General features: G+C 44.8%; 1 protein-coding gene across 5 annotated transcripts; it reads right to left on the bottom strand.

Annotated features, from left to right (window-relative positions):
- Nucleotides 1-2,436: 2,436 nt before the first annotated feature.
- LOC125164501 (L-threonine 3-dehydrogenase, mitochondrial) lies at nucleotides 2,437-21,598 on the bottom strand. 5 transcript variants are annotated; one of them, XM_047857273.1, is made up of 9 exons: nucleotides 21,474-21,598; nucleotides 11,523-11,721; nucleotides 9,424-9,466; nucleotides 9,054-9,124; nucleotides 7,135-7,284; nucleotides 6,870-7,042; nucleotides 5,926-6,016; nucleotides 3,493-3,762; nucleotides 2,437-2,947 (listed from the first exon to the last, which is right to left on the bottom strand). In XM_047857273.1, the coding sequence occupies exons 2-9, from the start codon at nucleotides 11,704-11,706 to the stop codon at nucleotides 2,808-2,810; spliced, it is 1,122 nt and encodes a 373-aa protein (XP_047713229.1). In that variant the 5' UTR covers nucleotides 11,707-11,721; nucleotides 21,474-21,598; the 3' UTR covers nucleotides 2,437-2,807. The 5 variants fall into 5 exon arrangements, with proteins under 5 accessions (XP_047713229.1, XP_047713226.1, XP_047713227.1 ...); XM_047857270.1 differs by lacking the exon at nucleotides 21,474-21,598 and adding an exon at nucleotides 21,289-21,427; XM_047857271.1 differs by lacking the exon at nucleotides 21,474-21,598 and adding an exon at nucleotides 21,152-21,282.
- Between the last annotated feature and the right edge of the window lie 357 nt (nucleotides 21,599-21,955).

The raw sequence follows: 21,955 nt of genomic DNA, 5'->3' as shown, positions 1-21,955 counted from the left end.
TTATTCCCACGGTCTTATCCTCTAGGCTAGCTAAGATAACAGGCAAGGCGCCTCCTGTCTGCCATTAACAACCTTCCTCCCGACTTGCCCGGCGCCCAGATTTTGTTTTATATTGACCCAAACCCCAAACACTCTATCTTCAAAAACCCCCTTTCCCCTCACATCCCCAAGTTAATATTCCCAGTTTGTCTCTTTGTACACGTCCATCACATTTGTAAGCCTTCTGATCTGAATAAATACGGGGCAAGGACCCTTATTTGGGGCTCTTGTCTTTTCCCAGACATTAGCCATCTCTCGCTTTAATCCTGTGTCTGCTCTTTTGCTGGCCAAAAGAGAACTTTAGACTTAGAGCCGAGGACAGTGGGGGAAAAAACCCATCCAGTCTCATAGAAAAAGAAATCAGTCAGAATTGTGGTTACCAGAGGTAGAAGATGGTAGAAGGGGAAATTGGAGGCAAGTGGTCAAAAGGTACAAACTTCCAATGATAAGAGAAATAAGCACTCGGGATATAATGTGTAATGTGATGACTGTAGCTACCACTGCTGTATGAGCTATAGGACAGGTGTTAACAGTCAATCCTAAGAGTGCTCATCACAAGGAGAACTTTTTTTTCTTTATTCGTTTTTATCTTTCTTTCATTTTATTGTATTTCTATGAGATGATGGCTATTAGCTAAACCTATTGTCATAATCGCTTCCCAATCAAACCACCACGCAGTACATCTTAAACTTATACAGTGATGTACATCAACTATTTCTCGATAAAACTGGAAAAAAACCCAAATAAAACTATACAGGAGTAAATTCAACAGCACATGAAATATATCTCAATAAAGTTGTAAAAAAAAACAAAAACAAAAAAACGGGACACCTGGGTGGCTCAGTCAGTTAAGCATCCGACTTTGGCTCAGGACATGATCTCACAGTTCGTGGGTTCGAGTCCCACATGGGGCTCTGATCTGATAGTGCAGAGCCTACTTGAGATTCTCTCTTTCCCTCACTCTCTGCCCCTCCTCTACTTTCTCTCTCTCAAAAATAAATAAACATTAAAAAAGAACTCATTACTGTTTGGCTTTAGAAAATAATACACATCAATATAAGCTACATTATATTAAGTAGGGAAAAAAAACTTTATCAAAATAACTATTATTTATTTAAAAAATTTTTTTTAACATTTATTTATTTTTGAGACAGAGAGAGACAGAGCACGAACAGGGGAGGGTCAGAGAGAGGGAGACACAGAATCTGAAACAGGCTCCAGGCTCTGAGCTGTCAGCACAGAGCCCGACATGGGGCTCGAACTCACAGACCGCGAGATCATGACCCGAGCCGAAGTCGGCCGCTTCACCGACTCAGCCACCCAGGCGCCCCAATAATTCAATTATTTAGAATTTCTCCAGTTAAAAGTTAAATAGATTTTAAATCCAGTTATACCTCCAAAAAAGTTCACATTTCTACCCTGCAGTTAAAAATACCAAATACAGGGGCACCTGGGGGGCTCAGTTGATTAAGCATCTGACTTTGGCTCAGGTCACAATCTCACGGCTCATGAGTTCAAGCCCCACGTTGGGCTCTGTACTGACAGCTCAGAGCCTGGAGCCTGCTTCGGATTCTGCGTCTCCCTCTCTCTCTCTCTGCCCCTTTCCCACTCACACTCTCTCTCTCTTTCTCAAAGATGGACATTAAAAAAAAAAAAATACAAATACAAAACATTGACAGTAAGCACATAATAGAAATGTCTTTTAGTCCATGACAGCTATTGTCCAACATGCTCATGATTGATCTTGGAATTTCACTCTCCAGTAATTCCACAGGTATCCAGAGGTAGCTGGAAAAAAGTCAACCTGTATATATTTACATAGGAATTGCTTCAGAGGGTATAGAGCAGGTCTTCTGAAAGCTCAGCCTAAGTGTGTAACAAAAAGCCTATCACAAGAAAAGTTCTCTTTAGAAAATAGTGTTTGGACCTGGTCCAGCAGGCCATAGCTGGAATAGAATAACCAGTGGCCTTTCGAAATTCCCACCCCCATTTGTTGAGTCATCTGAAGGGATGGGGCCCAGAAACCTGAACATTGAGAGAAGCTCCTCGGGGAGATTGACAAGGCCAGGTGAGAGAACTACAGTCCTGGTAATCAACACTTAGCTCATGACCGGGAAGGTAATGAAAGTAGGAGGTGCTACCCATTGTTAGTTAGATCATCTTTGATACTCCTAATTTCCTACAGATATGTCTTTTTACAGAAAAATAAATGAGAAGTGATAATTGTTGAAGAAGTATTAAAATCTCACATATATTATGAACATGGGATTATATGTCAAACATTTTTAAAGTCCTGATGGGATAGTAAAGTATACTTACAAATTAGGAGATCATCTTGGATAGTCTTTAAAATGTAATCTTTGGTCTCTAGTCAAGAGAATAATGGAGTCTTAGGAGTGATACGAAAATTAAATTTAATTAAAGACAAACATCACATACTTCCACCTTCCCCAAAATGGTCACTTCATCTTAATTAACCTAAATGGAAACTATTATGATTAAGCCTTCATTCTGTAATATGCGTGTTTGGGCAAGTTTAGGCAAACAGCAAAGATTGAGAACTCCTACCACCAAACCTATAGCACTTTGAAAATGCAAAAGCCAACTTGATTCTCCAATCTGGCAATTCAATATGAGCTGCCAAAATTTCCTCCAATTAGTCCTTGCACTCCTGATAATCGAGGTTCCTTGGGGTATATAACCTTGGGGTCATTATGGTTTTCCCTTGACAGCTGTCTAGGATACAGGAGTCCTCCCTTATGATTCTCTCAGTTAGCTTGGGCAACTCTGGTATCAGAGCCATGGAAGTTCAACATCGTCGTCACCAGCTCTGGAAGATCAAAGTCATGTTTCCACCCCCAGTCTTTCCGAGCATTGCTGTCATCAAAATTCATCGGCCAACTATCCGCTAGGAAAAGACATGGAACAGAAACTTAAGTTACTCAGGCTCTAGATTTGCAAAAAGGTCTAGAACATTTTATATGAAGGTCTCCTGTACAAGGTACACCAAGGAAATTCACTCTTTGAAATTCTTCCTTTGAGCAGACCAGAGTGGCCATCATGTGCATTCACAGCCACCTTCGCTTAACATGCCTCCTGTCAGACACTGTGAATTGTGACACACTATGAAAATGTGACATGAAGTTGTAAGGTAGGAATCTTATACTCAAACAGTGCTCAAGGGCCACAGTGGCAGAGTCCCAGCATTGGAAACCCCAGGGATATTTTCTTATGCTGTCTGCTTGTTTTACGTCTAAACTATAAAATGGCAAAATGCTGATAAGCTGTTTATTTGGAACAGAACTATTCCACCCCCTTTAGATAGGATTTCCCCAAACTGTAGCAACTGTTGGCTCAACAGCAGCTCCTCAGGCCCTCCTTATCCCCCACGCTTTGTGTCCTCAGACTGAAGCTTAACTTTGGCTGTCATGGGGTTTGCAACAATGTACCGACCTATGGCCTGTCGAACAGAATCCACATTGTACGTGATCTGGAATTCTGGTATGTGCTTGAGAAGCTCCTGGGCCAGGTCCTCAGGGGTGAAACTCATGGCATTGACATTGTAGGTCCTCATGGACAGGGACTCTGCCGGGGCCTCCATGACTTCCAGGGTGGCCCTGAGGCAGTCATCAATATACATCATTGGGAGCCGCGTGCTGGATTTCAGGTTGCACTCAAATTTGCCATTCTTTACAGCATCGTGGAAGATCTGGACTGCATAGTCTGAAAGAGAATACTGTCTGTGGGTCTTCTTAAAACAGTGAATGAACCTCTTGCATTAGGGCAGTGGTTCTCAGAAGCCTTAGTCTCAGAACTTCTTTATGCTCTTTTTAAAAAAAAAAATTTTTTTTAACGTTTATTTATTTTTGAGAGAGAGAGAGTGCAAGCAGGGGAGGGGCAGAGAGACAGGGAGACACAGAATCCGAAGCAGGCTCCAGGCTCCAAGCTGTCAGCACAGAGCCTGACACAGGGCTCAAACCCCTGGACTGCGAGATCATGACCTGAGCTGAAGTCGGAGGCTCAACCAACTGAGCCACCCAGGTGCCCCTGAGCATCCAACTCTTAAAAATGTTTTTTTAATGTTTGTATTTATTTTTGAGACAGAGAGAGACAGAGCATGAGCAGGGGAGGGGCAGAGAGAGAGAGAGAGAGAGAGAGAGAGAGAGAGAGACAGAATCCAAAGCAGGCTCCAGGCTCTGAGCGGTCAGCACAGACCCTGATGCAGGGCTTGAACCCACAGACCACGAGATCATGGCCTGAACCAAAGTTGGACGCTTAACCGACTGAGCCACCCAGGTGCCCCAGAACTTCTTTATGCTCTTAAACAACACTGAGGACCCCCCTCCAGGAGGTCTTATTAGTGGGAGTTACATCAGTACCTACAGCACCAGAAATTAACTGAGAATTAAAAAAAATATTACATTTTAAAATGACAATAAACCCATCACATGTTCATATATATATATATGCTATTTTATATGAAGAACATATTTTCCAAACAAAAGAAAATTTAGTGAAAAAAATGGCATGTTTTACTCATTTGACAATCTCTCCACTGCTTGGTTTAGAAGGAGACAGCTGGGGTCTGCGGCCTGCTTGTGCGTCCAAGGCCACTGGGCCACCACACATCACCCAGCTTTTTAAAAAAGTCCTCCGTGCCCTCATAGAAGGGAGTGAAAAAAGGGCAAACAACATCTTAGTACTGAGATGAAAACAGTTTTGACCTCTGAGACCCCTTGAAAAACACCAAAGATCCTGAGGGATTCCTAGGAGAGGCACTGTATTAAGGCAAAAGCTTTTTCAAAAGTAACCCAAACCAAAATCTCCTTTAAAATCCCTCAGATTTTGTCAAGATTTATCTTTTATATTGTATCTCAGGACCCCTCATATAGGGGTTACTGAATATAATGCATGCTTAAGTCCAAAGTAATTATAATAATACTTAAGCTCCTTTTAAAATGCATCTACTGGGGCGCCTGGGTGGCTGAGTCGGTGAAGCGGCCGACTTCGGCTCGGGTCATGATCTTGCGGTCTGTGAGTTCGAGCCCCGTGTCGGGCTCTGTGCTGACAGCTTAGAGCCTGGAGCCTGTTTCGGATTCTGTGTCTCCCTCTCTCTGACCCTCCCCTGTTCATGCTCTGTCTCTCTCTGTCCCAAAAATAAATATAAATGTTAAAAAAATAATAATAAATTAAAAATAAATAAAATGCATCTACTCCTGAAACCAATATTGCGCTGTATGCAAAAATTTTTTAAAAATCATAAAAAATAAAATAAAATATGCAATGCATACAGTCCATTTTCTGCATTAAGAAACAAAGCTCTTGGGGCGACTGGGTGGCTCAGTCAGTTAAGCATCCAACTTCGGCTCAGGTCATGATCTCAAGGTCTGTGAGTTCGACCCCACATCAAGCTCTGAGCTGTCAGTACTATTTCAGATTCTGTGTCTCCCTCTCTCTCTGCCCCTCTCCTGCTCACACTCTGTCTCTCTATCAAAAATAAATAAACATTAAAAAAAATTTTTAAATGGAAAAAAAAACCACCCCAACACTCTCTGCATGAAGAAACAAAGGCTGCGTTAAAAAAAAAAAAAAAAGAGGCTATTTCCTATTTGGTGTCTTCCTACATTGCAGGTGACAAATATGTCCTCACACACAATCTGATTCCAGCACTGTGGGTGGCCAATCCTGAGCTGGATTTGAAGCACCAGCATGAGCTGCCCTTAACAAGTTCAAGTCAAGAGGATTCCGTGAGTTTCTCAGATGCACCTCCCAGAGGGGATGTGGGACATCTGTGAGCACACAGCTAAAAGACGGCCAGTCCCTCACCTCTTCACAGCACTAAGAAAGCCCTTCTCACATGGGACAGAAACAGAAAACAACACTTACCAGTTGTTCCTCCACCAGGCTGGGAGTCCGCGGAGATGATTCCAGGGTATCTCAGGCATCGGAAATCTAACCCATACCGGTAATGATAATACTAGAGAAAAGAGAAAAACTACTTTAAAACCAGTCTTTTCAATCAGATAGAGCAAAGAAAACAAACAAACAAACAAACAAACAAACAAAAAAACCCGCTTTTTTTTGGTGAAAGATCTTTCCATGCAGTTCTATTAAAATATTCCTTAAGGAAAGGAGACTGTAGGATTTCTAAGAGTCACTCGTTTTTCTTTAATAAATAATCCTGAGGTTTTTCTCTTCAAAAAAATCATCACTCTGGTGACATGTTAACACGGTAAATAATAAATCAGCCCGCACTAGGGACTTCTGACTTTGTTTGCAAGCAAGTCACTGCTCATTGTCCTGAACAATTCTCCACAGGCATGTTCCTGCAATGCAGCACTGGAAAGTGCAGGGGGTAGGGGGGCAGGGGGAGAGGAGAGCAATAACTGATATATCAGCTAAAGGAGCAAACACCAATTGACATTTGCTGTAGAGTTATAAAGACAACGATTATTTAAAAAACTAAAACCCAAAGTCATTTGACGTTCTCTAGAACACAAAGTTTTAAAATCACCTCCAGTAACTGCCAGTACCGGGAGCTTTTTGAAAGACTGGACCAGCACACAGAAGAGAGGCAGCAGTGGAGGAGAGAGTGCCATTTGAGAGGCCTCTAGGGAGGGCTGAGTGTTATCATGTGGCCAAGGGCTGAGGAGTTCTTCTGGAGCTATCAGGACTCGCCACTTGGCAAACACAATCAGTTTAGGAGCACTTCTGGGGGCTGGGAAGGGGCGGGGGCAGGGAAAAGTCACCCCAAGGATGAATCAGCAAGTGTTCGAGGCAAAAACGAACAGAAAAGGCAACACAGAGTTATCTTGCCAAGCAATGCTTACTTCTCCCATGAGCTCCGCATGGACCTTGGACACCCCGTAGATAGTCCTGGGCCTCTGAATACAGATATCGGGAGTTGGATTCCGGGGAGAAGTAGGTCCAAAAGCTCCGATTGTGCTAGGCACAAACAATCGCAAATTGTGCTCTGCTGCAACATCCAGGACGTTATGCAATCCTGAAGCGAACAGACATGATCACAGTCTGAAAAGTCTCTTCCCAGTGAACTGAAAACACTGGCAAACAGATCATTTGGGGCAAGAAACTTACCAGTGATATTTACGGCTCTGGCCAAGGACACGTTTGCTTCTCCAATGGCACTGAGCAAAGCGCTATAATGAAACAACCAGGTAATGCGGTTGTTTACCACGATCTCCCGAAGATTCTTGTAATCCAGAATGTCAGAATAAATAAATGGGCCTACGAGGAACACAGCAAGACCACAGATGCACAAGTTTGGGGTTTAAAAAGCTAAGTGAACTTTCTCTTCCTCTCCTGTTGGCTTGTGAATTCCAGTAGGGTCAACTTGGTAACTAAACCACTTGGACAATATGCAACATTTTTCTTATGAAAAGAGTAACAAACCCCTACCACCCCACAGGTACTAATAGCTAATGCTTACACAAGACCTACGCTTGCCAGGCACTGTCCTACGGGCTTTCTCTCTCTCTAGCTCTCCTACAGTTTTTCAGGGAGATACATTTTATCGAGGAGGAAACTGAGGCACAGAGAAGTAAGAACTAGTCAGGATGAAACAGAGAGCAAGTGGAAGAACTGGGGTCACAACCAGGCAGCCGGTTCCAGAGTTGGTGCCGTTAATACTACCCGACATGCACACAGTGATTTCACTCTGTTGAAAAGTTACCTATTTTAAAAGGAATATAAAAGTGGAGTTTTGAAAGAATACACAGCTTGGTAGAGAAGAACCATAAGTAGGAGTTCATCATACCCGGTCAGGCTGGAGGAAGAGCCAGTTTCGTTCAGTGGCAACTTCCCCCACTGCCCCCCGGGGCCACATGATAACACTCAACCCTTCCTAGAGGCCCCTCAAATGGCACCCTCTCCTCCACTGCTGCCTCTCTTCTGTGTACTGGTCTAGTCTTTCAGGCTCCCAGTACTGGCAGTTGGTGGAAATAATTTTCAAACTTGGTGTTATGGTAAGTACCGGTAAGCCAAATGCTGACGTGGAGCCACAAAGGACTCGCAGACGTTATAAAAAGGTTTCCAAGGTAGGAGAAAACTTGAGTAGAGGAGTCTGGAGGCCTTGTGTGTATGCACATTAATTTAAGAGCAAGCCTATGCAGAAATAGATTAATTTCTATTAATTTCTATAAATTTTTAAAGCTCCCTTTCCTCATTAGAGCACTTGATTTTTGTTTATTTTCCCTCTGAGCCAAGAAGTTAACTAAGCACTCAAAAAGGCAGGAATCAAAGTTTTTATTCCAAACATACTATCCCAGATAACACCCAAAATATTCCAAAACTTTACTTCATGTTCAGAACTCTCCTGTTCTTGTAACACTTGAGCAAACAACAGCATCACTGCAGACATTTCCCAGAACTACTAGGGACAAATGTATGAGATTTTTATTCTATTTTATTTATTTATTCATTTATTATTTTAATGTTTATTTTTGAGAGAGAGAGACAGAGAGACAGAGAGAGACATAGAGCATGAGTAGGGGAGGGACAGAGAAAGAGGGAGACACAGAATCTGAAGCAGGCTCCAGGCTCTGAGCTGTCAGCACAGTCCCATGTGGACCTTGGACACCTCATAGATGGTCTCAGGTGAGATCATGACCAGAGCCAAAGTTGGATGCTTAACTGACTGAGCCACCCAGGCATCCACAACATAGGAGATTTTTAATAGTGACACAACTCTGCCTCAAAAGTGCTTTCTTCCTTTCTTTTATTTTCTTTTCTTTTTTTTTTTTTTTTTTAAGTAGGCTTTACTCCCAGCATGGAGCCCAACACGGTGCTTGAACTCACAACCCTGAGATCAAGACCTGAGCTGAGCTTGAGAGTTGGACACTTAACCAACTGAGCCACTCAGGCACCCCAATAATGCCTTTCTTTTCATCACAAGCCTTGTTATGAGCTGTTGTACACAGTGATTCCATGAACTGCCTCTCTAACTGGAATCTGAAAATCAAGAGCTAAAACAAAAGCAAGACATATTGATCTCTTACCACCGTGGAAGATGTGATCAGGTGGTTTCCTTATGTCGGACAAAATCACATTGTCCTTCCCAAAGCGTTTCCTGAAGGACAAAATCAAAACACATGAGTAGGTACATCTAGGATATAACTGGTCCGATGAAAACACTCTTTCAAATAGGGAAAAGGACCAGCGTGGGAGAGGATGAGCCATGGACCTGTTACAAGTGTATGATGTTAAGAGGCAAAATAAAACATATTCTAAACAGCCAGTTAGCTGGGAAACCTTTAAAATGGTAAGGGGCAAGAAGGAAGAGAAAAATTAAATAATAAAATGGCACCAAAGGCAAGCTGTACATACTGAAGAATTCAGATTTTCAATCTTAGCGTTTTGGGCTCTTACCTCAAAAAGTTAGCAAGCCCCACTCCAAGCTGGCCAAGACCCCCTAGATGAAGAAGAAAAAAGTGGACCTTTAATCCAAATCTAACCGATTAAATTATTCCCAGAACACAATGACACACGACGACTATATGACAATCTCAGCTAATTAGGGAAAGTGCTAGTCTGACCTGACAAAACTAAATTACCTCCTCCAAGCTAAGACAGAGATCAATGCAGGTAACATTAGTTTCAGAGACAAAACTCTTCCCAGCATGGAGTAGTTGTGGGAAAGAAAGCAAGGGTGAAGGAAGAGAAAAATCACAAGAAAGCCGGACAACCTCCTAGCTCCCTGGACCAGGAATTGCCTCTCATTATTTGATGGGCTCTGATGCTTGTGTGCGACAGGTGCCAAGACATCCAAATATAAGGGTTTGAGGTCAGCCTCCAGTGGGATTATCCAGAAGCCCATCCTCCAGCAGAACTGGGCTGACAGGAGAGGGGAAAAAGGGGACAAACCAGGAAGTCATCTGAAAAAGGGGCAAACATCTGAATCGACAAGGAGCTGTGAAGAAAATTAAAAATGCATCTTAGAGCTTCCTGATTAGAGGCTTAAAAATGCCACTTACGGGGGCGCCTGGGTGGCTTAGTCTGTTGAGCGTCAGACTCTTGATCTTGGCTCAGGTCATGATCTCACGGTTTGTGACTTCAAGCCCTGTGTTGGGTTCTGTGCTGACAGCACAAAGCCTGCTTGGGATTCTCTCTCTCCCTCTCTCTCTGCCCCTCCTCTGCTTGTGCACATGCTCGCTCACTCTCAAAAGTAAATAAACATTGAAAACAAAATATGCCATTGACAGAAGTGGGAGAGGTTGGGGCTATGGGTACATTTGGGGGAATGTAACTGCAAATTCCATCTGAGAGAAATAAATGAGGTGGGGAGATACAGAAAGTGGGGTTTCCTGTAAGCACTTGTTACCATGGGACTAGAACCAAGCCCACTAATATCACCACTGGGTTCTAGAAGATGCTCTGTTGGTGGAGGCAGGAAGGAGTAAACCAGAGAAGCAGGTAAACCAGGGAGGACAGTGCAGAGGGGAACTGACTACACCTGAAGTCAGTCTCCAGCAGGAGAAGAGGCAGCGGCAGTGACAGAAACACACACACACAGTGTGAAGAAGGTAGGAAGCCAAGGGAAGACAATCTGGCAGGAAGAAGGAAATAAAGCGTGCCTGTCAAATCAGAGGTGGGCTTGGGGGGAGCTGGAAGGACGCGGAGTGCCCTGTGAAGCCCAGAGCGAGGAGTGTACATCAGGGGCTGGGTGTACACGAGGCCAGGAGCCCAGGGTGTGAGTCCGGTGGTGAGATCAACAACATTGTGCGATGTTGGCAACGGGTTCCTCAGGCCCTGACCTGCCTTCTCTGTTGCCCACACACAAACACGCAGCAGCTGCTTGGGACAGGTGACGCCAGGTTCAGGTTGAGGGGTTTGGCCAACAAAAGCTGTGCCTGATGCACAGTCCATGCCCCAGTCCCTGCATATGACCTATCTGTGAGCCCTCGCCCCCCAGGCCATCCCAGCAGCCAAGGACACCGGAGCTCCACAGCAGCTTCTTGGCCCCCAGGTCCCTCTATCCTCCCTTCAGACCATACAAAATTACAACAAGGAAGGGCACCTGGGTGGCTCAGTTGGTTAAGCATCGGACTCTTGATTTCGGCTCAGGTCATGATCTCACGGTTCGTAGGATTTCCCCCATTGCGCACTTTGCTGATAGTAAGTACATAGCCTGCTTGAGATTCTCTCTCCCTCTTTCTCTGCCCCTCCCCTGCTCGTGCTCTCCCCACCCCCCTTTCTCTCAAAATAAATAAACAAACATTAAAAAAAAAAAAAAGATTGTGACAAGAAAATGAAGCACCGGCAACCGTGACAAAATAAGGATTTGGGGCTTGCAAGATTCTGGAGGAAGCCAATAGCAGAACAGGTAGTTTCTGATGAATATGTTAGCTGGTGACATGGCAGACCTTCCAAACACAAAGTCACACAGAGACAGCACAGAAAAGAAAATAAGAATCAAGTTTCAAATGTGGAAAAAAGAAACAAAAAACAAGAACAAAAAACACCCCAACCTGTAATTAAGACACGTGGCTGGTCTGTTCCAGAGAAAGAGGAAGAATAGAAGTTGGCATCTGCTGGAATTTGCCGAGGGGAGGTGCCCAGAAACCGGGCCAGCGGGGCAGAGGTCCAGCAGCCACAGGCTGGTCTCCCCGGCATCTGGCCCACAACCTGCCGCAGCATCCTGGCGACCGGCATCGTTCTTCAAATACCCTGCAGTAATAAAGGAGCAGAGCTCACTACACAATCTTCTATTCTCCCAACGCGTCCAGACTCAAGCTCTTTAACTGAAATGAACACTAAGATTGTCAGCTCATGACCCAAAAACCGTTTGGAGTCGTGAACTGAACTAAAGAGGCTACCGAGTGGGAAGCCGGTCAAGAGCCTGCCATGAGCCGTGCTCTGTGAAAAGGGCATCAAACACTGTAGGCAAACAAAAGCCAGGCAGAGATTTAGAACTGTCATCGCACAATGGACATCAATGGCATCTAACGGTCACAGTGGAGGTGACCGTATATACAGCCAGAAACACCAAGTCAGTGGATTCCAGTGAAGCCTTCAAATCTTTACAACTGTTACCAGTCTGCCCACGCACCATCACAAGGCACAAACAGGTCCCAGGTTTCATAAGCCAGTGCCCTGTAGATCTTGTGCTAACACTCAGATGTTACCTTTAGAATGAACCAGACTAGAAAATCAGATGGTTAAGATAAAAAGGCCCTTGGCAATATTTAATAAGCTGTAACTACTTTGTTTACTGCCATCTCCTTAGAAAGGATCATTTAGAAAAGTCATTTTTGGGGCACGTGGGTGGTTCAGTCGGTTAAGCATCTGACTCTTCTCTCAGCTCAGGTCATGATCTCATGGTTTGTGAGTTCCCGCCCTGCGTCGGGCTCTACACGGACAGTGCTGAGCCTGCTTGGGATTCTCAGTCTCTCTCTCAAAAACAGATGAATAAACAACAACAACAGAAAAGCCATCTTCTCCCTTCCTTCCAGATCACGTACATTTTAGTCTCCCTCCTCTTCCTCACCAGTTTTATTGCTTACTGACCATGAAATCAGTTCTGGCCTTAGGAGGCCAAGATGGTCCAATCATACATGGCTTGAGACCAGATCCGCATGCAGGGCTTCCATTTTCCTGATTCCATGCCCTGCACCCAGACAAGCATGTCACAAGAGTAAATCAGAGCTACCCCGCTTGCTCTGCTCGTTCTGACCCTCTAAAGTCAGGCACTCTGCACACAGCCCTGTGGCTTCCGCAGTAAGCTTTCCAACAGAGCTGGGAGATAAAGCTTCAGAGCCAATCCTGCTGGCCTGCCCCGTTACAAAGAGCTGACAAGATCTCCACCACCTTCTGTTTTGCATCATACAAGGAGAAAAGGTAGGTGCCAGTTTTAGATCTGACCTTGGCCAGCTACCACGCTCCGCTCAGCGCCTTGAGGCAGGAACAGTAACACAGCCCTTCAAAGCACAGGGGCCCTTAGTCCCAGCCAACTTTGCCAAACAAGCAGAGGAGAGCCTTCTGCTGGAGCCTCTCTAGCTTGCTGTGGGGGTGGTCAGGACTGGACAAAAGGCCCCCCCTCCTCTGGACTGCATTACAGGAAAGGCCCAAGCATCTCAGAAAGACCTTTGGAGAAATCATCCTTTTAATCATGGTTGTCACCCGACACCAGGTAAGAACAGGATTCTTTTTCTTCTTCCTCTTCTTTTTTTTTTTTTTTTTTTTTTTTGCGGGGCCGGGTTGGGAGGCAGGGTGGAGTAAATTGTAATTTTTTTTTAATTGGAAACCAAACACACAACTTGGAATGGATTCGAGGCAAACTATGCCATAGCACTTTAAGTGGCTACACAAAATTTAAAAAGCAAGTGGGGCGCCTGTGTGGCTGAGTGGGTTAAACATCTCTTGATTTCTGCTCAGGTCACGATCCCAGTGTCACAGGATGGAGCCTCGCGTTTGACTCCAGGCTGAGCGTGGAGCCTGCTTAAGATTCTCCCCCGCCTCCTCTAGCTCATTAAAAAAAAACAAAAACAGGGGCGCCTGGGTGGCTCAGTCGGTTAAGCGTCCGACTTCAGCTCAGGTCATGATCTCGCGGTCCGTGAGTTCGAGCCCCGCGTCAGGCTCTGGGCTGATGGCTCAGAGCCTGGAGCCTGCTTCCGATTCTGTGTCTCCCTCTCTCTCTGCCCCTTCCCCATTCATGCTCTGTCTCTCTCTGTCTCAAAAATAAATAAAAAACGTTAAAAAAAAATTAAAAAAACAAAAACAAAAACAAAAAAACACTGTTCAAAAAGTAAGGAGCTATCAAAAAAATGTTTCTAGTATGGGACCAGTAGTGCAAGAAACAGCATGTGAATACCTGGATAATACACCCATTTTGCAATAGTGCAACGCTCAAGTACATATTGCTGACTGTCCATACTCCACACTGAGTCTTGGCTCCTCACTTCTACAACATGCTGACATTTCCTAAAGAAAACTACTTAAAAAAAAAGGCATAATCCAGATCTTTCCTCCTTTGACCCACTCCATCTCAGTTTAGGTGTTCAGAAGGGCCTAGATTAATCCAGAGGCAGCCGCATGCCAGATGTGACTAGATCAGCTTTCTCAAGGTTTCAGGACCATGACAGTAAGATAAGGGAAGGAAACACGGTGGAATGAAGTCCTAATTGGTATACATGCATGTTGTTGGACAGCAGGGGGAAACCTTTTACAGACAAGTTACCAAAAAAAGGCAAATAACTTGGAACACATTGTGCAGTATCTGCACGTTGCTGTCACTGCGTGTACGAACTCCTCATAGTTGGACTGAATATCTGCTTCCCTGATTGTTTTATCAGCCTACCATCTGCTCACTTTTCCACCAAATTTGTCATCACATGGCCAAGCCCCGCACTCACGCAGCCATTGCCATCCTTAACAAACACGTGGACTGCTTCTCCAATTTCTTCTTCACTGTGCCTTTCATTTTTTTTTTTTTTTTTTTGCCATCATTGTCAGAAATTCCAGGAGGTCAAGTGTGTCCTTATCATCAACATCCACTTCACTGATCGTGTTCTGTAACTCTGCTTCTGGGAGATTCTGCTCGAGAGACCCGGTTACAGTTCCCAATGCTTCTGTTGTTATGGTTCCATCACCATCCTTGCCAAATGGTGGAAAAGCTTCTTGGGATTCTGCCGTCTGCTCCTTGGTGCTGCATGCTGGTCTCTGAGATGCCACCACCCAGCATGCCCCACTCGGACCCAGTTAGTTCTTAAACACCAAGCCACAGTACTGTCGCCATCATGGGACCGCTCTGATTAACCATGCATGGGCACTGAAAACAAAACTGCCAACCAACTATAGCATGTCGCTTTTCCAAGTCAAGATTATCACCTCGCTACTTACGGCCAAGTTCAATTTCATAATCTTAAGGCAGCAATTCTCAGGTTTTCTGTTCTCAGGACCCCTTTACATTCTTAAAAATTGAAGACGAAAAAGAGCTTTTGTTTATGTGGGTTACATCGGACAACGTTTGTTGTGTTAGAAAGCAAAATCGAGAAACGTTTACCATAAAATTCACTTAAAACCAATAAACAGATAAACATATTTTTATGAAAATAACCACATTTTTTAAAAAACCTAGTGAGAAGAGTGCCACTGTTTACATTTTGTACATCTTTGTTGCTTGCCTTAATGGAAAACAGCTGGATTCTCACACATGCTTCTGCACCCCATCTCTGACTTAAATTGAAGTATGCATAAAAAACTCCAGCACACGGCAATAGAATGGGGAAAGGGAGCAGTGTTTTAAAAGCCTTTTCAGGGGTGCCTGGGTGGCTCAGTCAGTGAAGCATCAGACTCTTGATTTTGGCTCAGGTCACGAGAGTATAGTGAGTTCAAGCCCCACGTTGGGCTCTAAGCTGGCAGTGCAGGGCCTGCCTGGGATTCTCTGCCTCTCCCGACTCGGTGCTGTCTCTCTCTCTCAAATAAATAAATAAAACTTCAAAAAATAAAATAAATAAAAGCCTTTTCAGAGAATTCTGGATACTCATCTTTGCTATCCCAAACTCAACACATGGTAGTTTCTTAAAGGTTACCTGCAAAGTAGAATCTGAAGCCATTATCAATGCACCCCATTACATTAAAACCCACTGGTCTATCTAGTGCTTTGAATGGATCCTTTACCCCTGAATGATTTTGTAATCTCATATACTGGATCAGCAAGTTAAGCAGGGCTTCCAAATGTTAACACACTTCACCATACAATATCAACAAGTCACACTGATCTCATCAGAAAACTTCTAAATACTGGGAAGCTATCAAGCTCGCAGTGGTGGATACAAGTTACTTGGCAATAAACACCATTAGCTGTTTTCTTGAATTGACAAGCTCACTTGGTTCATTTTTTAGAAAATGTATTCCAGGGGCACCTGGGTGATTAAGTTGATTAAGTTGATTAAGGGCCCATCTTCGGCTCAGGTCATGATCTCACAGTTTGTGAGTTCAAGCCTCGCATTGGGCTCGCTGTCATTGGGGAGCCCACTTCAGATCCTCTGTCCCCCTCTCTCTGCCCTCCTCCCCCGCTTGCACTCACACACTCTTTTTTTTTTTTTAATGTTTATTTTTGGGAGAGAGAAAGAAAATGTATTCCAACCATCCAAGTATAAATAACCCTAGATTTTCAGTTATTCATTGAAACAAAAATAATTTTCCATTAAAAACAAAGTGGGGGGGTGGGGAAGGAGGGTGGTTCACCTCACAATTCAATCATTCAGGTGCTTTACCTCAAGTAAGCCGTCCCACTTCGACATAGAACAGGTGCATCCACTTACCACATGGCATCCTAAAAAGATAGGTCCTCCGGGGTCAAGATTTAATAAAGTTTCACATTTTTACTATTATATAAAGGGCATTCTTAAGTAAACCTGGCAAATTTTTCTTTTCTTTTCTATTTTTTTGTTGAAAGCCCACGAAGAAGACCATCTACTGGCCGTTTGATGCCACGGCCTCGATTCCTGTAAAGGCACCAGTAGTTTTAGTCAACACTGTTTTTGCCCCAGCAGTGCAAATTCAATGCAGTCGTCCCCAGATAAAGCCCGAAATTTAAAAGTGTTCTTCTACGCTGAATACTTTGGCACCACTTGTATTTGCTGCCAAGCACCTCCTGAAAAGATGCTCTCTGGTGAGCGGTTTGGTGCTGATACCAAAGGAATACAAACAAAATGACAAATCTAGCCAAGGCTGCTAGTTCTTCCATTGATTTGTAAGGTAAAATTCACTTCTGTTAAGATACTAACGCGGTCTTCATGTGTGCAGCGAAAGTTTTAATTTGACAAGCTTCTGTATTATTAGAAAGTGACAGTGCTAATGATTCCTTTCAATGCTTTTTCATCCCAACAAGGCTTTATTGTGTTTCTCCAGCCACCGCAATTGGATAACCTAGCCTGCCCGAAGCTTCAATAGCTTTTTCGTTGCTAGTTTGGAAAGCTGTGACAAATCATTTCTGGCTTTTAAAGAGCTCATCATAGCTACATTTAAGCCATTCAATTCATTTTTTTCTTTAGAGGACTCTGCATGGTTGATCTCAGAATAATGCTACTGGTACCATAATATTATTCAAAAAAGGTTCTGCTGCATAAGACATATAATGTAAATTTCTAACATATGTAAAACTGACACAATCTGTCACATTTTTACGTCTTTTTTAGTTCTGTCTACTTCTCTGGAGTAGATTCCTCCCTTCCATTATTCAGACAATTTTGATAGATCATTTCACTTTTTCCCCCCCAGCTTTTATAGACATGAATGGTACATTTTTGAGTAGAAAAAAATCAAGTTTTCTAATATCTTCCTGTTTAGCCAACAATCTATCCTTATGTATAAAAAATATACAAATATCCTTTATTTTAGAATAATTTTATATCATTTAAAAATTTAGAAAAGTTTTCAAATCAAGACTATAAAGCATACTTACTTTTTGTGGGGTTTTTTTTTTCCATATATGCAAAACTTAGAGATTTCAAAGTAATGACTTAATAAAAGAAAACGAGGTCACAGAGGTGATTGTAGGTATAACTGGATAGCTAGTAAGCATGTAGTAGAAGTACTAAAAATAAACTGAGTTTATCTCTGAAAACACATATTTATACTCCAAGCCTACTTACCCTTAGAAAGTTCTAGAAACATGAGATTCTAGAAGACACAAGCACACATTTCATTAGCCATCAGAGGAAAGGCTCATCACAAGTCATGGAGACTCCCACCGTATGCTTGTCAGAGAAAGAATGAAAATGGCGAATAACATCTCAGTCTTATTTTTAAAACAGTTTGACCTCATAGACCCTAAAATCTGTCTCATACTTTGAGGAGAGCTGCTCTAAAGTAAAATTTGCCTTGCCAACCTAGTTATTAAATGTATAAAGGGAAACCATCAAAGATTCTCTGTCCCTCTTTAAAGATCAGATTATAGTCCGTAGACTCTCTCCCAAGCACCTTGTTTACTTTAACTGCAAAGGGATGAAAAAGAAAAAGGTCAACAACAGACTCCTCCCCAGAAATAATGAAGTGCCTCCCGAACCCAGGCCTCTCCAGGGTGGTTACTATACCACTTTTCCCATCTCCTGGCATGTACCCTATCTGCATGAACCACAGAACTCTAAGACAGCAGTGACATCAGGAAGAGAGTGGGGGTGATACAGATAAAGACTCAGAGCTCAAGTGGCTTTGGTCATTGTACAGATATGGCAGGGCTAGTTAAGGAATTAAGGGGAATAATACTGAGGTCTCTAATTTGTGCTACAGTAAGAATGGGCTCCCTGGAGAAGCAGATCAGGTGAGAAGACAAGGAGTTTGGATTTGGACATGTTGGTTTTCGGTGCCAGGAGACAATATGGCTGTCTCTCTCATAAAGTTGTGAGTGCTTATGAGCAGTTCCTAGGAGTACCTGATGTATGTCAGTACTCACCAAACACTGTGTGGAACAGATAGACCGGAAGGAGAAAACAGGAAATATCAAGGGTTTGTCTACACCACACAAAAAATACAGAATGCCCCTGTTCTCTGAAAAAAATTACTTCAGTTTCTCAGGGGAAAAAACTTACTTCACTTGTGATTGCTCTGAAGATAGATAATTCTGTTTCAGGAATATTAAAAGAAACTCTAAATTGAAACACTTCAGTCCAACAAAATAGGCCTTTTCCTTGAGGGTACACCATCAATTTCCCTTCATGTGCTTGTTGCCTTGTGATCTCCTTCGATTCTAGCCCTAATCATTCTTAGCCATGGAGATAGTAACTAAGAACTATTAAGTCATATCTCCAGCACTAATGCATGAAGGTAAAAGTATCCAGCCACTGACAGATGAATGGATAGACAAAATGTGGTATATACACACAACAGTATATTATTCAGCCTTGAAAAAGGAGATCGTGCCACATGCCACAACATGGATAAACCCCCAGAACATGCCAAATGGATGAGTCAGTCACAAAAGGCCAAATACAGTATGACTCCACTCTTACGAGTTCTACAAGGTATCGAAAGTAATGAAGATCACAGAAAAAGGAAGTAGAAAGGTAGTTGCCAAGGAGTGGGGGATAACGGGGAAGGAATATCAGTGTTTAATTAATTGACATATGCTTTCAGTTTTCTGAGATGAAAAAAGTTCTACAGATCTGTTGCACAGTAACATGGACATACTTAATACCACTGAATTGTACATTTAAAAATGGTTAATGTGGTAAATTTTACATTATGCGATTGCAACCACAATTTAAAATAAAATTTAAATTCATTTTTTTAAAAAATGTTTATAAACAAGTTGAGAGGGAGCACTGTGTGCAAGCGGGGGAGGGGTAGAGAGAATCCCAAACAGGGTCTGGGAGCCTGACAGCGGGCTGGATCTCACCAACCCTGAGATCATGACCTGAGCCGAAAGTAAGAGTCCAGCGCTTAACCAACTGAGCCACCCAGGCACCCCTAAATGCACTTTTAGAAAAAGTTTCCAGCACCAACAAATGGTCTGCACAGACATATGTTGCTGAGGAGCTAGAAAATTTGCCCAGTAGAGATCAATGCTGTCTCCAGAGACCTAACAGTTCAGTTGGTGCCTACCAAACTCCAGTCTCACCCAAACTCCCAAGCCCTTTTCCCACTTAACTCCCCAATTTGTTCTCCTCCCTCTGCTGAAACCTCTTGTGTTCATCTTTTCTCCCAGTCTCAGGTGTCTCCAGGACCCACCGGTTACTCCCAACCTTCATTCCATACTCCTCAAACAAAGCGGGGCTTCCTAACCCTCCAATCGGTGAAACTGCTTTCAAGGAAGATGTGCCCTAGCCTAGTGGACGATTACTTTCTTTGCTCCAGTAAACTGCTGACCACGCCCACCTTCACTTCTCCCTCTTAGCCTGTTTTAAGGACCAATAACACTTATAAAACACATGCAAGGCAATCTCTCCTTTCAATCTTCCGGTTGACTAAATAATACTAAATGTGTACTCTTAACAGTACCGACCCAAAGAAAAACCAGGCACCTCATAACTACTGACCATTGATCAAATACCTGCTTTCCTGAACTCTTACTGAACCCTCACGGTAACCCTGAAGCTGACATCTTTTCTCCGTTTGGCAGGATGAATTGACCTGTCCAAGGTCAGGCAAATACTAATCACCAAGAAGGGGTAGGAAACCAGATTCGTTGGGTCTCAAACGCTCCTTCCCACCATCCCTACTCTTCTCCTACAAGAAAAGAGATGCGATCAGGTACCCAAGAAGAGGACAAAGAGGAACATCCCCGTGGTCGCGCAGAAGGTACCCTCCACATGCCCCCCCAAGCCCCCTCCAATGCGGTTCCTCTGCGCCCCTCCCTAGGAGGACTCCCGAGCAGCCTAAGGGGTTCAGGACACCGCCAACTCTCTTGCTGTGAGAGCCTGCCTACACGCCTTTGCCAAACTTCAAGTTTCCTCAGTTTTAGAAAGGGAAAAATGATGGGACCACCACACTAGATTACTGAGAGGATTTAATGGAGCAATCTAGTTAGAGCACTTAGCCACACTGCTAAACGCAAAGACTCCATCAACGAGCTGGTAAAATCTGGATTTACTGTGGGGATGAGCCGAAAGCCAGAAATGGTCTAGAAAAAAATGCCAGAGTTTTAAAAAGCATGAGATACAGAGGGTCTCAGAGGGCAGTCCGGCTCTGAAGAGCGGGTGTCCTCCTCCCATGCACACTTGCCGGGGAGAGGGGACCCAGGAAGACGCGGGGGGTGAGCCGCACACGGGTCTCCCGACCTCAGCCTGGCTCCTGGGGAAAAGGGTGTGGGGTCCCATCCTCCCTGGGAGTTGACCGGGTAAACCGGTTTTACGAGAACAGCCGCGCCTATCTCTGTTCCTTGGTGGACGTTGTCCTTGCAAAGTGGAAGGGGTCGGGGGTCGCGTCCGGTCGACCGAGCGGCTCCCAGTCCACCCCCGCCCCCGGGCCCCCGGGCCCCCGGGCCCCCGGGCCCGGGCTCCCGGCTCCCAGCTCCGTGGCGACGGCTGGAGACCCGCGCTCACGGCCGGGTCACATCGATCGGAATCCCAACGGGAGCCGGGGAAGGCGGGGGGCGGTGGTGGATCTGCTCCTGGGTACAGCCGCCGGGGTAGCGTCCGGCCACCTCCGCACTGACCTTCCGAAGGAGCCTCCCAGAGATGCTGAGCTGCGAGATCCCACGCTGCAGCAGCACGTGGCCCAAGATCCTAGCGCCGCGAACGGAAACCCGAGCGCCTTTATCCTCTCTGCGCCCGAACCCGCCCCTCCGCTCACCAATCCCTTTCTTCAGCCCGCGCCGGGGCGGCGGCTCCAGGTCAGCAAGGGGCCGGGGTGCGGGAGGGGTGTGTGCGGAGGGAGGGCTCCCGCTGCCTTGGCAACCTTCCCCCGCCAGTATAGGCCTCCGCCTCCGACAGACCCGGTGGAGAATTAAGCCACTGCGAGGGACGCGCGCGGTGTACCGGGCTTCGGCGGTGCCAGCCTGCCAGCCTTCACGGGGCACCTTCAGGGTGCCGGCAGCTCTGCGAGGGCGTCCCACTACACGGAAATCGGCCCCGCCGTACGCCTGAGAACCGGCTCGGGCTGCTGTTGAGCGGCTCCGCAGGGAACCTGGGGATGAAGGCGGGACGCCGAAGAGGAAGCTGGAAGGATTGGCTCAAGAAATACCCCGGGACCCGGAGACAGGAAACCTGGTATGGGAAGACCCTGAGCGAGTCATTTCATCTTGGTTTCCCACATGGGAAACATCAATGTCAAAGTAGATGGCCCCCAAGGCGACGGACCAGCAGAGTCAGCATCACCTGGGAACTTGTTAGACACGAAAATCCGGGGCCCCATCCCAGACCTGCAGAGTCCTGATCTCTGGGGGCGGGGTCCCGCCAGCTGTGTTTTAACAAGTCCTCCAGGTGATGCTCATGCGCGCTAAAGTTGGAGAAGCTCTGGT

The sequence above is a fragment of the Prionailurus viverrinus genome, chromosome B1, assembly GCF_022837055.1.
Source record: "Prionailurus viverrinus isolate Anna chromosome B1, UM_Priviv_1.0, whole genome shotgun sequence".
Lineage (NCBI taxonomy): Eukaryota > Metazoa > Chordata > Mammalia > Carnivora > Felidae > Prionailurus > Prionailurus viverrinus.
Note: the sequence above shows the minus strand (reverse complement) of the source record. Positions and strands in the feature narration are given on the sequence as shown.

What these genes read in the sequence shown, in the direction of transcription:
- LOC125164501 (XM_047857273.1), bottom strand. Translation starts at nt 11,706, where the DNA reads ATGCCGGTCGCCAGGATGCTGCGGCAGGTTGTGGGCCAGATGCCGGGG. An exon ending in GGGCTTGCTAACTTTTTGAG is followed by an intron (nt 9,125 to 9,423) that starts GTAAGAGCCCAA and finishes TTTGTCCTTCAG; the next exon opens with GAAACGCTTTGGGAAGGACA. An exon ending in TGATCACATCTTCCACGGTG is followed by an intron (nt 7,285 to 9,053) that starts GTAAGAGATCAA and finishes TGTTCCTCGTAG; the next exon opens with GCCCATTTATTTATTCTGAC.